A 13733-nucleotide genomic window follows, 5' to 3' on the forward strand; every position below is an offset into this window, starting at 1 on the left:
CAAACAGGGCTCTGACGGCTTCAGCGGGCCTTCCAGAGGCCCGATGCGGCCATCGGAACCCTCTTCGAGGGCGCCAGCGACAGCATCGGGCCTCCAGGAGGCCCGATGCCCTCGCCGGGGCCCTCGAACAGGGCTCTGACGGCCAGATCGGGCCTCCAGGAGGCCGAGGTCACGCGAGACTTCGCCTCTGGGCGCCGCCATTTTGGGCGAAAAAATGGCGGCGCTCAGCGTGGCTTTTTGCCGCTATGGGCGCCGTTATTTTTTCGCACGGTGGCGGCAACTGCCCCCGGGGGCCGGATGCGGCCCGTGGGCCGGAGGTTGCCGACCCCTGATATAAACAATGAAGCAAAGGAAAATTATGCCAAAGAACCTACAAAATTTCAGCATACTGTATAATGTTTGTGGTCACACTAAAGGCTGGATGGATGAGGGCAGAGAGAGATCAGTGCTTCCAGGACAGATTATATTTTTGTCTTTCACCAGCGGATGATTCCTTTTTTTGATAAGAATTAGAGTACAGTACTTATATTGACCCATAGATAAGTCGACTTAAGTTTTTGAGGTCAGTTTTTTGACTAAAATTTCTAGACTTATACATGAGTATATACAGTAGACCATGTTTTCCTAGTTTTTCACAAGTCCAGTTCAACTGTGCAGTGGTGACACTCACCTTCCGAAATAGTTCCCGGCTCCTCCTTTTTTTCTTAGGTGCAAATATATGATCATATTCTTCTGCATATTCCAGAAGCCGCTTACTAGGCTTTCTAAGGCGTTTCTTCTCAGAATGTGCAACTAAGAAAAACAAGAAACAGCTTCATGGTTAGTTTTCACAGAACAGGAAAAGTTCTAGGATAAAATCCTTTGTTATGTCTGTTATGATATAGCTCAACAATGGATTTATTAATAACATTTTAGAATTTTCACCACAGTTTTAAGATTTTCTTATGCTACTTATGTAAGAGCAGCCCTTTACTGGGATGAAGTTCAAACAGTCTTCTGTAAACACTGAACATCGCATCCTGCATTCTTCAGCAGAAATCCATGCAACTATCTTAATTCATACAAGCACCACAGTTACCACCTCGCAAAGGAGATGAATTCATTTTCTCCTCATAGCCACTCAGTTCTAGAAAGCAAGGGAATTGTAAACCGTTGCTTACTAAGGGGGAAATAAACATCAATTTTGCGTATCAAATACTGTTAAACAACCAGTGATACATTTCCTCCAATTATAATCCTTCGGTTTTATTGAATCTGGCAGAGTTGTCCTATTTCCTAACAAATTTTTAAGGATGTAAAAATAATTAATGTGTTAAAATACAGGGTTGTCTTTGGCATTAAGTGGTATATGTATGGCATTCTGCCATATCAGTGGAGAAATGGTCATGAAGAAAAAGGTTACAGGCTTTGTTTTCATGTCCCACACATGTGGCTTGTGTGCTTTCCAAATATGCACATACATATATTACAATGGTTTGGATTCAAAATGTTTTTTCCATGTGTGTAAGAGACTGATATTCTGCTGGGAAGAATATGGAAGAAGCACATTTTAATCAATTTCCCTTTCAGCCCCCACAGCACCTCCCACATTGTTCCAGACAATCCCTCAACCCTTCAGGGAAGATTGTAGGGTGCATGAAGGACTTCAGATGGAAGTAGCAGTATTCCTTCTCTCCTCCTTTCAGCAGCATCTGCAACCAAGCTCTGGAAACAAGCCAATATACCAAACAAAGTATTGTAATTTAGAAAGGCAGTACAGTGGTACCCCGGGATACGAATTGATCGCGTTACGAAATTTCCGGGATACGAAAAAGTTACATAGGAAAAAACTGTTCCGGGTTACGATATTTTTTTCGGGTTACGAAAGTTTTTTCAGCGTGAAATTCAAATGCGAAGCGCGGCTAGCGGCTTTCCAGCCGCTAGCCGCGCTTCGGAAAAGCCTTTTTCGGGTTGCGAAATGTATCGGGTTACGAACGCCGCGGCGGAACGAATTAATTTCGTAACCCGAGGTAGCACTGTATATCAAAACTGATACATTTCTTCAAAGTATCACTGTAGTCTCTCCACCAAAACAAAACAAGACATGGAAAATCCAATACATACAAGAGATAATTTACTAAAATGAAGGCAGAACACCTAATCCATATACATTTCAGGCATGAAATGTCTCTTCAGGGAAGAATTAAAAACATTACTCTGTTTAAATAATCATATGAAACACTTGCTCCTACTACATGCCTTTTTGTCATCTGTGAACTGACATGTATGCATCCATTCTAAAACCAAAACTAAACATGTCCTCTATAGCTACTGGATTTCTACTCTTTTTATTAGAATGTTTTAGGCAAGTCAATTACAGATATGTAAGCAAGAAATAACAATGAATTCCGAGCTGGCAACTGATAGTTCATGGGGCAACATCATGCCATTGTTCAGACTTGATTCCACCTCCCAGGCTCATCTCCCAGGAAGGAAGGAAGAGACAAAGCTACACAGTTTCTGATTCTTTTTGTACCCTAGCCTCTGCCATGAGAATAGATGAGAACAGGGCAGAATAAGAAGGAAATCCATGGTCACGCTTGAAGAAATTGGTCAGAAACCAAGATTGTTTCCACTCTAGCATTTTCCTTCCCCTAACCATCGCAACTCAAAAAGTTTTGGGCTTAGGAAACTGGCTATCCCTCACCTATCTCAGATTCCTGGGGTGACACAGAAAATGTCTGTCTTTGTTTTAACTATAGTACCAGTGTCAACATTGCCTTGATATCTAACTATATCCTTCATTTCTGATATTTTTAATCTATGTCTCATGCACTTTGTTGGGCTAAGTTGGTAATTATCTTGAATTTTTAACATTCTTTCCTGACACTGGAGTTACTGTGACTGCTTGGTTTCTGTTTATAATAATATGAAAGGTAAGAGAAAGCAGGATTAATGTGGTTATTTTAATCATGGCAAAACTTTTGGACTCTACTTATTTGCATAAGCATAATATTTGGATTATAATAACTTTTTCACATCTGAAGAACTATAGCTTGCATTGAGCAGCAAATTAGCAAGCAAATGGTAACACATGTGAATTCAACACATATGAATCCTAGTCCAGAAAAATCTATTTGGGTCCACTATAAATTTTGTATTTACATGAAAATGTGCAATAGGAAATTATTTCTCTAATAAACCTGTGACCCTGAAGGGGCCTCCAGCCACCCCTTCTTTAGTCAGATTGGGGTCATGGCTATACAGCACCCCTTCGGCACGGAGCAATGGATGCAAGCTACAGAAAAGAGATTCCACTTCAACATTAGGAGGAACATCCTGACAGTAAGGGCTGTTCGACAGTGGAACAAACTCCCTCGGAGTGTAATGGAGTCTCCTTCCTTGGAGGTCTTTAAACAGAGGCTGGATGGCCATCTGTCGGGGATGCTTTGATTTAGATTTCCTGCATGGCAGGGGGTTGGACTGGATGTCCCTTGCGGTCTCTTCCAACTCTATGATTCTACAGTGTCATGTAGACGTGGTGCCGGAGGAGCGCTGTGATGCCACACACCATGTGGTGCAGGGAACGCATATTGGAGACGCTATACCCCGACTTCGCCCTCAGCCAGCCTTTCAGGCTAGTGTCTACAGGCTCTCAGTCAGGCATGAAGATATAGACATGGTGTACAGCACTACAACCTAAAGCAGTGGTTCTCAAACTGTGCCCTTTAAGAGATTTTGGACTTCAGTTCCCAGAAACCTCAACCACATTGGCCTATAGTCTGGGATTCTGGGAGCTAAATAAAGAACACGTAAAGGATCAGTAACAGAAAGCATGGTCATAGGCAACTGTTGAAAGAGAAGGTACTGACAACTCAAAGCAACAGGCAAAATACAGGAAAGGCCCTAAACAATGTATCCCCCTCAAAAAAAAAAAAAATCACAGGAAGTAACTTTGAAAAAATACAGGAAGTATCTGGTTTAGATGCATTGGCCTAGTATAGATGAAACATATGAAGCGACTTGATGCAATTAAGAGGCCTTTTCCTCACATTCAGTAGGTGAAGTGGCAACTAAGTGCCTGACTTTTCAACTCTAAATTGGAGGAGGGTACTAGCAAAAATTAATACAACAGGAAGAAGTACTATCTCCCTAACATGACAATTTTCCTTGGGAGTAGGAAGTTTTTTTCATGAGGGTGCAGTTTATCATGGGAGCCTCCAACCCCTACCTCAGTGTGAAATTCTGAGGAACCTATGGATAGGAACTTAACTGCAGGCACCCTAACATATGAGGCAGAGGCTTGGGTGCCTGCTGCTGAATTCCCATCCTGAAGCTCTTCAATACTTCACACTTCACAAATTGCCCAACCTTTAGAACTACCCGGGAGGGAGGAGGGGAGACCTTCCATGGATGTGTGGTTGATTGCACTCAGCACTTTGGACTCTAATCAGAAAAACACAAAATTGTATATTTTCCAAAGCAACCTTCCAGCCTCTTACACATTTCACAAGTGGCTGTCAATTTGTCTGTCACAAACAGCAGAGATAGTTAGTGTTAGCCAAGCCTCTCCCTTCTACAAGACAGTGAATTTTGCCACCCAAAATGCAGTCAGTGGAAAGCATAATTCAAATTTTATGGGAGTAACTTCCTGCATCCTAAACTGTCTTAATCATGCGTTCAATTTGATGTACCAGTTATTTCCCATTAGGAAAAAAACCAATTGACTTTTTAACTACTACTGAACTCTATCTATTGTTCTGCTTGCAGTTTTGCAGAGTTAGGCCTTATCTACACATACCTTAAATGATATTAAATTCTCAATAAGGAAAAACAAACTGTACAATTACAGATTTCAGGTGAAGGAAAATTGTAGAATTATGAGTTGGAAGAGACTACAAGGGCCAACCCCCTGCTAGTCAGGGAGACACAATCAAGGCACTCCTAACAGATGATGGCCACCCAGCCTCTGTTTAAAAAATTGCCAATGAAGGAGACTTTGCTATCCTCTGGGGCTTGTACACAAAGCGTCTGAGAAGACTTGTCACCCATCCCATTCCCCATTATACTAGTTATTTACATAAAATACTTTTTCACATATAGGATCATTCAAAATTACATTCCATCACCTGCAGGATGAAGTACTACAGCACATCTCCACTGTCAACCACCTCCTTGTGATTGCAGTGCATAAACCAAGCTCTATGCTGTTGCCATTGAGTTTACTGGGATTTACATTAACTAGCTGTGTTTTGAGCACTACAGCATTAAGCACTCAAACATTCCCTTTTCATAAGTCTCCTATAATGCTGAATAGCAAACATTACAGACCTTCATGCTAGACTTGGCCCCATCATGGTTAAATGTACAAACAAAGTTTCTGCAGTAGGTTAAGAGACACCAAGCATATGAACTTTCAAACCAACACTAGTTTTAATGGACTTCTTGTTTTGTCATTAAAGAATAGAGAAGTAAGGCTAAATTAAGCTTGGGACAAAAGCTAGGGCACAAACCATAATTTCAATTAGACAAACTATGATTTTTCTTCTCTAAAATGTGAGGCAGAGATTTTTCTCTCCCTAAATTTCTGTCTTGAGATGCTCTTGTTAAAATTGACCTGCTATTTGTATCTTGATAACAACTAAAGCTTCTAAGGCCTAGTTCTCACCACCTATAGATGAGACAATGAAAGTATATATGAAATGTATTACTTCACATTGCAGCTGTAAACTCACACCTTAAGTCAGTGGTTCCCAACCTTGCTAATGCCGCAACCCTTTTATACAGTTCCTCATGTTGTGGACATCCCCCAACCATACAATTATTTTCATTGCTACATGCAAATATGTGTTTTCCGATGGTCTTAGGCGACCACTGTGAAAGGGTCATTTGACCCCCAAAGGGGTCCTGACCCACAGGTTGGGAACCACTGCCTTAAGTGAATGTTCCTTCATAACAGTACATAATGTTAATACCCTGCACATCAGAATCTAGATGTCACGAAGCAGAGTTCTAACTCAGCATTCTTCTCCATGTGTCAGTTTCCTTTTGGTTTTTAATGTTGAGTCCCAAACTGCAATCTGACAAGGTATCACAACTCAGGGAACTTTTACTTTATATAAAGGTAAAGATAAAGATAAAGGTAAAGGTTTCCCCTTTGACAAGGTTGTCAGGTCATGTCCAACTGTAGGGGAAGTGCTCATCTCCATTAGTAAGCCGAAGAGTCAGCATTGTGAAAGATGACTCTATGATCATGTGCCCAGCATGACTGCACAGAATGCTGTTACCTTCCCACCAAAGTGTTAACTTTTTAACTCCTTGAGCTTTTACATGCTTTCGAACTGCTAGATTGAAAGAAGCTGGGATTAGTGACAGTAGCTCACTCCATAATGTGGCACTTGTGCCTCAAACTGCCAACCCGTTGATCTTGAAATCTATTTAAACTGTTTAACTCCAACTCACTACAGACCCTACCTTTGTACCATGTATCACACACAGTGAAAATCCCAATAAAATGTATTAGTGATGCTTACAATTCTTGCCTTGTAAGATTTCTTTAAGCATATCTGAAAGAACATGGCCTCAACATTTTGTTTTAAACAGTAGAGGAAAGGGGTGTGTAGCTGTTCTGTTTCTCTATTTCTACTCTATTTCTACAGTACCAGCTTTAGTACTGATTTGGATAAAATGCTGCCATATCTTTTGGGGTGCTATGTTGCTTACACACCCAGGCAGCCTTTCTATTCAGTCCTGAATCCAACTCTAGACACTCTCTATTTTCAAAGGAGGTGCAACTCTCTCAATTTTAATTAGATTGTGACTTCACTCTTAAATGAACTAAACTGCCACTGAATACATTTTCATAGTCTCTACCAGGTGAGTGTCCCATCAGCTCCCAAGAAATTTTCCTTACAATATCTTATTTTGCATTGTCTAGCAGGCTAGCAAGTGAGACTTGGACAGCTCTATGCTCTGCTGTACTTGAATAACTGGTTTAGTTTTTAACCCTTTAATGCTGCATTAGCTACTAGAGTGCATAGCTGCTTCAGATTTGGACAGCTGGACTCTACAGTGCAATTTGTAACAGAAATAGCAGTATTTGTGAGTTCCTTTTTTATTAGCATCAAGTTTAATCAATTTGGTTGTGATACTTTGTGAAAAAGAGAACTGACCTTCTTTGGGTTTCAGACACTCTGGTTCTTGAACTTTATCTTGTTTTTTTTCTAATTTAGGAGCAGTTCCTGTTGTAGGCAAAGATGTCAAATCACTTGGAGTGTTATTTCCAGAATGACCACCGCTGTTAGAACTCCTGTAAGAGACTATGTTCTGAGTAGTCATGATCTGCTTCTCTTTTGTCTTACTATCATGCATATCTTTCAACATCATTAATAAGGTGCTGAACTTATAATCAGGCTCCATAGGCAAATGATTCTGCCCAGGGACAGATGAAAAGAGTAAGGGCACTGTGGTCTTAGGTGGCTCACTATCTTTAGCTTCATCATTCATGGACCTATATGACAGCTCCTTCAGTTCTGAAAGCACATGTTTCACAACTGCTGTCTCTATTTCAGCAGAATCATGGGAATTCTCGTGTGCGCTGTTCAATGGCTTGGGGCCTTCTAGCTTCCCACTTTTGGTAGATACCTCTAAGTGAGACCCAGGACAACCTTTGGTAGCATTAAAGTAGCTTTCAGAGCTACATTCATCTTCCTTAAGAAATGATTCTGCCCTGGCAGTAGTCCCTTTATGTTTGCATTTGATATTTCTGAACTGAAGCTGTTTTGTATCGGCTTGACTTGTGAACCCCTTACTTTGGAGTGTAGTATGCTTATCTGCAAGGGTAAGAGTGTTGTTCCGGTAAGCCGAGGCCAGCTCCTCTGCAAAGGATGGCTCATGAAATTCCACTCTTCCTGCTTCCACATACACATTCCTATCCAGAGACCCTTGGAACGGTTTGCGACTTCTATTGCCGGTTTTTGAGACACATGCAGAACGTTTAATATTTCTTTGCCCTGAAGACAGTTCCTTTCTTCTTTTATTTGCAGAAGCACCATTTTTCAGGACACTATATGTAGATGCTGCTGCTATGCTTTGGTCAAGGGAGACTAGATTGTAGGTACCATCATCTGATGAATCCGAATCTGTCTGTTTTCTCTCAACTCCAGCATCTGTTGCAGAATAATGCAGCTGTAGCTTTGAACTGCACATTATGCCTGCTTGGTTCTTCTTTTTCTTCACACTTGCTTTGGATTTCTCCTGCCGACTGTTTTTATGAGAGAGCCCATGCTCTGGTTTCTTAGATTTATTTTCAAATTGTCTTTCTCCAAAAGAAGAGAGCAAATAATTTTCCACAGTGCCTTTGGATCCCATCAGGCTCTTTGCTATTCTGCAAAGTTCATGAGATGCCTGCTTATCTGGTAGATCTGTAACAATCATGTCTTTAGCTTTGCTCACTGGCACTTTCCCACCATTTTCTCTCTTGGATGTCTCCAGCTTGTTGTTACTTTTTCTTACTCTGTTCCTCTTCCTGGTGTCAGAACTCTTCTTTATTCGTGATTTAGTGAACATTTTCCCCTCATCATGGGTGAAATGTTTGGAATCCAATGCAAATGATTTCAAACATCCATTTAGTTGTTTGTTCTGTTCATTTAACAAGACTTTTTCATGAGATCCCATTAAACGCACTTCCTTCTCACTGTCCATTTTGCTAGAAGTCTGGATACATTTTTGAGTACCATTCTGCTTTAGATATTCATTTGTAAGACCAACACTGATCTCCCATTTAGCCATGAATCTCTTAGGAACCTTAAGGTAAAAGAAAGGACAAAAAGAAATTACAAATAAAATATGTGTAATATGCAAATGAATCCTATCACAAAGGTAGATTAGTGTACATTCCTTAGCAAACTGTAAACTCTCAGTAATTAAAGAACGCAGCTGCAAGTTGGCTGCATGGCCACCCAAAGAGTACAACAAATTCCAACAATGGATGAAAGGACAGGTTGCTTGCATTTACCTGTACACTCGTCCCTCCACATTTGTGGCTTTGACTCTTGCACATTTAATTATTTATGGATTTTATTAATATGTTCTCTCTAGGAATATCAAGGTCCTCCAGAGCAACTCTAGGGTCAACTTTAACAGAAAGTCTCACTGATGGATCTAGAGATTCCGAGAGAGAACATGCCATTAGCTCCTCTGGTGCATTTCTGGCAATGTCTGGCAGATGTTGACCACATAGTTGCACTGGAGGACCTAGAGATTCCTAAAGAGGTGTTCTCTCAGGTAAAAACATTATGTTTTTGCTATTTGTGGTTTTTCTACATTCACGGGGGTCCTGTGCCCCTAAACCCAGCAAATGAGGAGGGACGAGTGTATCTCTGTATCCACAGACTTGGGTTAGCATCTATATAGCTCCTTTTCAAAACATTCTAAAACTGAATTTCTGGTTAGGAAAATCCACCCCAACTATAATTGCATGGGATTACTGTGTGGTTTCCGTCTTTTCAATCAGGTCCCAGGGAAGGTACCTAGTCAACCTGGGCCTCTACAGTGGGAGAGGAGACTGGTTGTGTGGATGCACAAATGATCACTCAAAGAAATATAGCTAAGGTTAAGCAGCCTGTCTTCCTTCATTCTATTGACTGTGCACCACACACATGAAATAGCAAGGTAAAGGAACTTAATGGAGGTTTAATACTGTACCATGACAAAATCACAGAATTGGAAGGGACCACATGGACCATCTAATCCAATCCTCTGCCATAAACAACTAAAGCAATCCTGAGAGATGTCCATCCAATCTGTTTAAAGACCTCCAAAGATGCATAGTCCACCATGCTCTGAGGCAATCTGCCTTGGAGTTGCCTTCTTTCAAGGTCTTTAAACAGGGGTTGGATGGCTATCTCTCAGGAGTGCTTTAGTTGTGCGTTCCTGCATGGGAGAGTTGGACTAGACGACCCTTCCAGAACTAGATGACCCAACTGTATCATTCAAACGCTGTTTGGGAGTACTCCTGGACTCATCTCTACAGCTGTCATCTCAGGTGGAGGCGATGGCCAGGAGTCCTTGGTACCAACTTCGGTTGATACGCCAACTGTGTCCCAACCTGGCCCAGAGGGACCTTGAAGCATAGTACACACACTGGTAATCTCTCGTCTTGTTTTCTGTAATGCACTCTACATGGGGGTACCTTTGTATCATGTTCAGAAGCTTCAATTGATCCAAAATGCTGCAGCTAGATTGGTCATAGGAACATCAAGATCTGACCATATTACTCATAGAATCGTAGAGCTGGAAGAGACCGCAGGGGCCATCCAGTCCAACCCCCTGCCATGCAGGAAATCCCCGACAGATGGCCATCCAGCCTCTGCTTAAAGACCTCCAAGGAGGGAGATTCCACTACACTCTGAGGGAGTGTGTTCCACTGTCAGACAGCCCTTACTGTCAGGAAGTTCTTCCTAATGTTGAGGTGGAATCTCTTTTGCTGTAGCTTGCATCCATTGCTCCGGGTCCTAGTCTCTGGAGCAGCAGAAAGCAAGCTTGCTCCCTCCTCAATATGACATCCCTTCAAATATTTAAACAAGGCTTATCATATCACCTCTTAACCTTCTCTTCTCCAGGCTAAACATCCCCAGCTCCCTAAGTTGTTCCTCGTAGGGCATGGCTTTCAGACCCTTCACCATTTTAGTCGCTCTCCTTTGGACACGCTCCAGTTTCTCAATGTCCTTTTTGAATTGTGGTGCCCAGAACTGGACACAATATTCCAGGTGGGGCCTGACCAGAGCAGAATACAGTGGCACTATTACTTCCCTTGATCTAGACACTATACTTTTATTGATGCAGCCTAAAATTGCATTGGCCTTTTTAGCTGCTGCATCACATTTTTGACTCATGTTCAACTTGTGGTATACTTGGACTCCCAGATCCCTTTCACATGTAGTTTTATTCAGCCAGGTGTCACCCTTCCTATATCTGTGCATTTCATTTTTCCGCCCGAAGTGCAGTACCTTACATTTCTCAATGTTGAATTTCATTTTGTTAGCTTTGGCCCAGCTTTCTAGTCTATTCAGGTCATCTTGAATTTTGATCCTGTCCTCTGGGGTATTAGCTACTCCCCCTAGTTTGGTGTCATCTGCAAATTTGATAAGTATGCCCCTAATTCTGTCGTCCCAAGTCATTGATAAAGATGTTGAATAACACTGGGCCCAGGACAGAGCCCTGTGGGACCCCACTGGTCACTTCTCTCCAGGATGAAAAGGAGCCATTGTTGAGCACCCTTTGGGTTCGACCGGTCAACCAGTTACAAATCCATGTAACAGTTACCTTGTCTAGTCTACATTTCACTAGCTTGTTTGCAAGAATGTCACGGGGAACCCTGTCAAAAGCCTTACTGAAATCAATATATACTATATCCATAGCATTCCTTTCATCTAACAAGCTGGTAATTTTATCAAAAATCCATGTAACAGTTGCCTTGTCTAGCCCACATTTTACAAGCTTCTCATGGGGAACTTTGTCAAAGGCCTTACTGAAATCAAGATATACTATATCCATAGCATTCCCTTCATCTAACAAGCTGGTAATTTTATCAAAAAAAGAGATCAGGTTTGTCTGGCATGACTTCTTTCTCTGAAACCCGTGTTGACTTTTTGTGATTATGGAATTGCTTTCTAGATGTTCACAGACTCTTTGTTTAATTATCTGCTCTAGAATCTTTCCTAGTATAGATGTCAGAATAACTGGATGATAATTGTTGGGATCCTCTTTTTTCCCCTTTTTGAAGATGGGGACAATGTTTGCCCTCCTCCAGTCTGCTGGGACTTCTCCTGTTCTCCATGAGTTCTCAAAGATTATTGCCAATGGCTCAGATATTACATTTGACAGCTCTTTGAATACCCTTGGATGTAGTTCATCTGGTCCTGGAGACTTAAATTCATTTAGATTAACAAGGTATTCCTCTACTATCTCTTTACTTATTCTGTGCTGAAATTCCCCTATTCTGTCCTCTGCTCCATTATCCTCATTATTTCTTCATTGGCTGCCGATCAGCTTCTGGGCACAATACAAAGCCTTTAAAGCCTTACATGGCTTGGGCCCAAGTTAGCTAAGGGAACATCTCTCCCTACACAATCCACCCTGCACTCTTAGCACATCAGGAAAGAAACTATTGGAACATATGAAAACTAGACTATCTACAGCTTCCCATAAAGCGTTTACAGCTACGGCCCCTAATTATGGAACAACTTATCGGAAGAGATCTGTCTCATTACCACCTTAGAAGCCATTAAAAAGGCAGTTAAGATGGATCTCTTCTGGAGGGCCTATCCACCTGACCTTTTCTAGCTGATTTTATGGAACATTCCCACTCTAACTTGATAGCATGGAAAATTGATGACGATTTGACCTTTTTAGTGATTGGTAGTAATATTGCTGTTGTTTTACAGACTGTATTTTTAGATAATATTGTATTTTGTATTGTATTATGGTTTTTATTCTTTGCTGTAATCCCGCCTCGATCCGCAGGTATCGGAACTGAATGCTCTTTCCCTGAAGACACTGAGACTCAAGCATGCTAGTGAGATTATAATCTGCAGGAGTTCAGCTCTAGAATGTCTGTGATGCAGAAAAAACATAACAAAAAAACAGAGCAGAATCTTTATGATGATAGTCTTTAGAGTTAGGCTAGACTCAAAAGAAATTGGATATTTTATAAAAACAATTTGCAGCTGAGATATTAAAATGGAAATAGGAATTTAAAATAACTTTGGATGCTGGCATCTACAAAAATTAAAGCAATCTTCCATCCCTGCCCCTCTCACCCTTCAGGTGAACAAGTTTTCTTCCATAAACAACATGTTGTTTGCTTGTTAAAATATAATGACCAGCTGTTATTTCAGTTGATTCTCCAATCACAGGTAGATATGTGGACAAGCCAAGAAATAAGGCATTCTTTTACTAACAAGCGCAATGTCCCAAATCCAATTAATTATTCTTAGGACTTTAATAATAATAATAATAATAATAATAATAATAATAATAATAATAGCCCGCCTCTCCCTGGAGGATTGGGGCGGGTTACAATCAAAAAGAAAACATGGTAAAATAATAACACAATCCCTAACCCACAATTTAAAATACAACAGCATAAAAATCAGTTATTAAAATTGCATTAAAAATTATATTAAAATTTAATCCCCATTACAATGAGGCCATTTAAGGGAGAGTCAAGGAGGCACAGTTGTGGGACAGTGGAGAGGGCCCATGTATCAGTCTGGGAATGCCCACCAGAAGAGATCCGTCTTGATAGCTTTTCAAAGTTTAGGAGTGGCTGATGAGAAGGTCCTCTGGGGAACCACAGCAAGTCTGGTCTTCTTAGTCTGTAGTAAATTTGTCCCAGAGGATCTGAGTGTGCGGGATGGATTGTATGGAAGGAGACATTCCTTTAAGTAAACTTGACCTAAGCCATGTAGGGCTTTAAAGGTGATTACCAACACCTTGTACTGTGCCTGAAACTAATAGGCAGCCAATATAAAGATTTCAGAACTGGAGTTATATGGTCTCCTTTTGATTTTCCGGTGACCAACCTGGCTGCCATGTTTTGGATTAATTGAAGTTTCTGAGTTAGGTACAAGGGTAGCCCCATGTAGAGCGCATTGCAGAAGTCCAGTCGAGATGTTACCACAGTGTGTACTACTGTTTCTAGGTCACCTGGTGCCAAGTAGGGTCGTAGTTGGCATATCAGTTGAAGCTGA

At 41.2% G+C, this 13733-nt stretch overlaps 1 protein-coding gene across 10 annotated transcripts in view; it reads right to left on the reverse strand.

Moving 5' to 3' along the window:
* Positions 1–13733, reverse strand: part of NSD1 (nuclear receptor binding SET domain protein 1) — a 112935-nt gene that overhangs the window by 59390 nt on the left and 39812 nt on the right. For 9 of the 10 annotated variants that reach the window (XM_042451801.1, XM_042451800.1, XM_042451802.1 and 6 more), the window contains exons 5-6: positions 7152–8784; positions 671–792 (exon numbers count right to left, since the gene is read on the reverse strand). In XM_042451801.1, coding sequence (XP_042307735.1) covers positions 671–792; positions 7152–8784 — 1755 coding nt within the window. The remainder of the gene's footprint in view (positions 1–670; positions 793–7151; positions 8785–13733) is intronic. The other variant, XM_042451804.1, reaches the window with a different exon arrangement.

The sequence above is a fragment of the Sceloporus undulatus genome, chromosome 2 (genome assembly GCF_019175285.1).
Source record: "Sceloporus undulatus isolate JIND9_A2432 ecotype Alabama chromosome 2, SceUnd_v1.1, whole genome shotgun sequence".
Classification (NCBI taxonomy): domain Eukaryota; kingdom Metazoa; phylum Chordata; class Lepidosauria; order Squamata; family Phrynosomatidae; genus Sceloporus; species Sceloporus undulatus.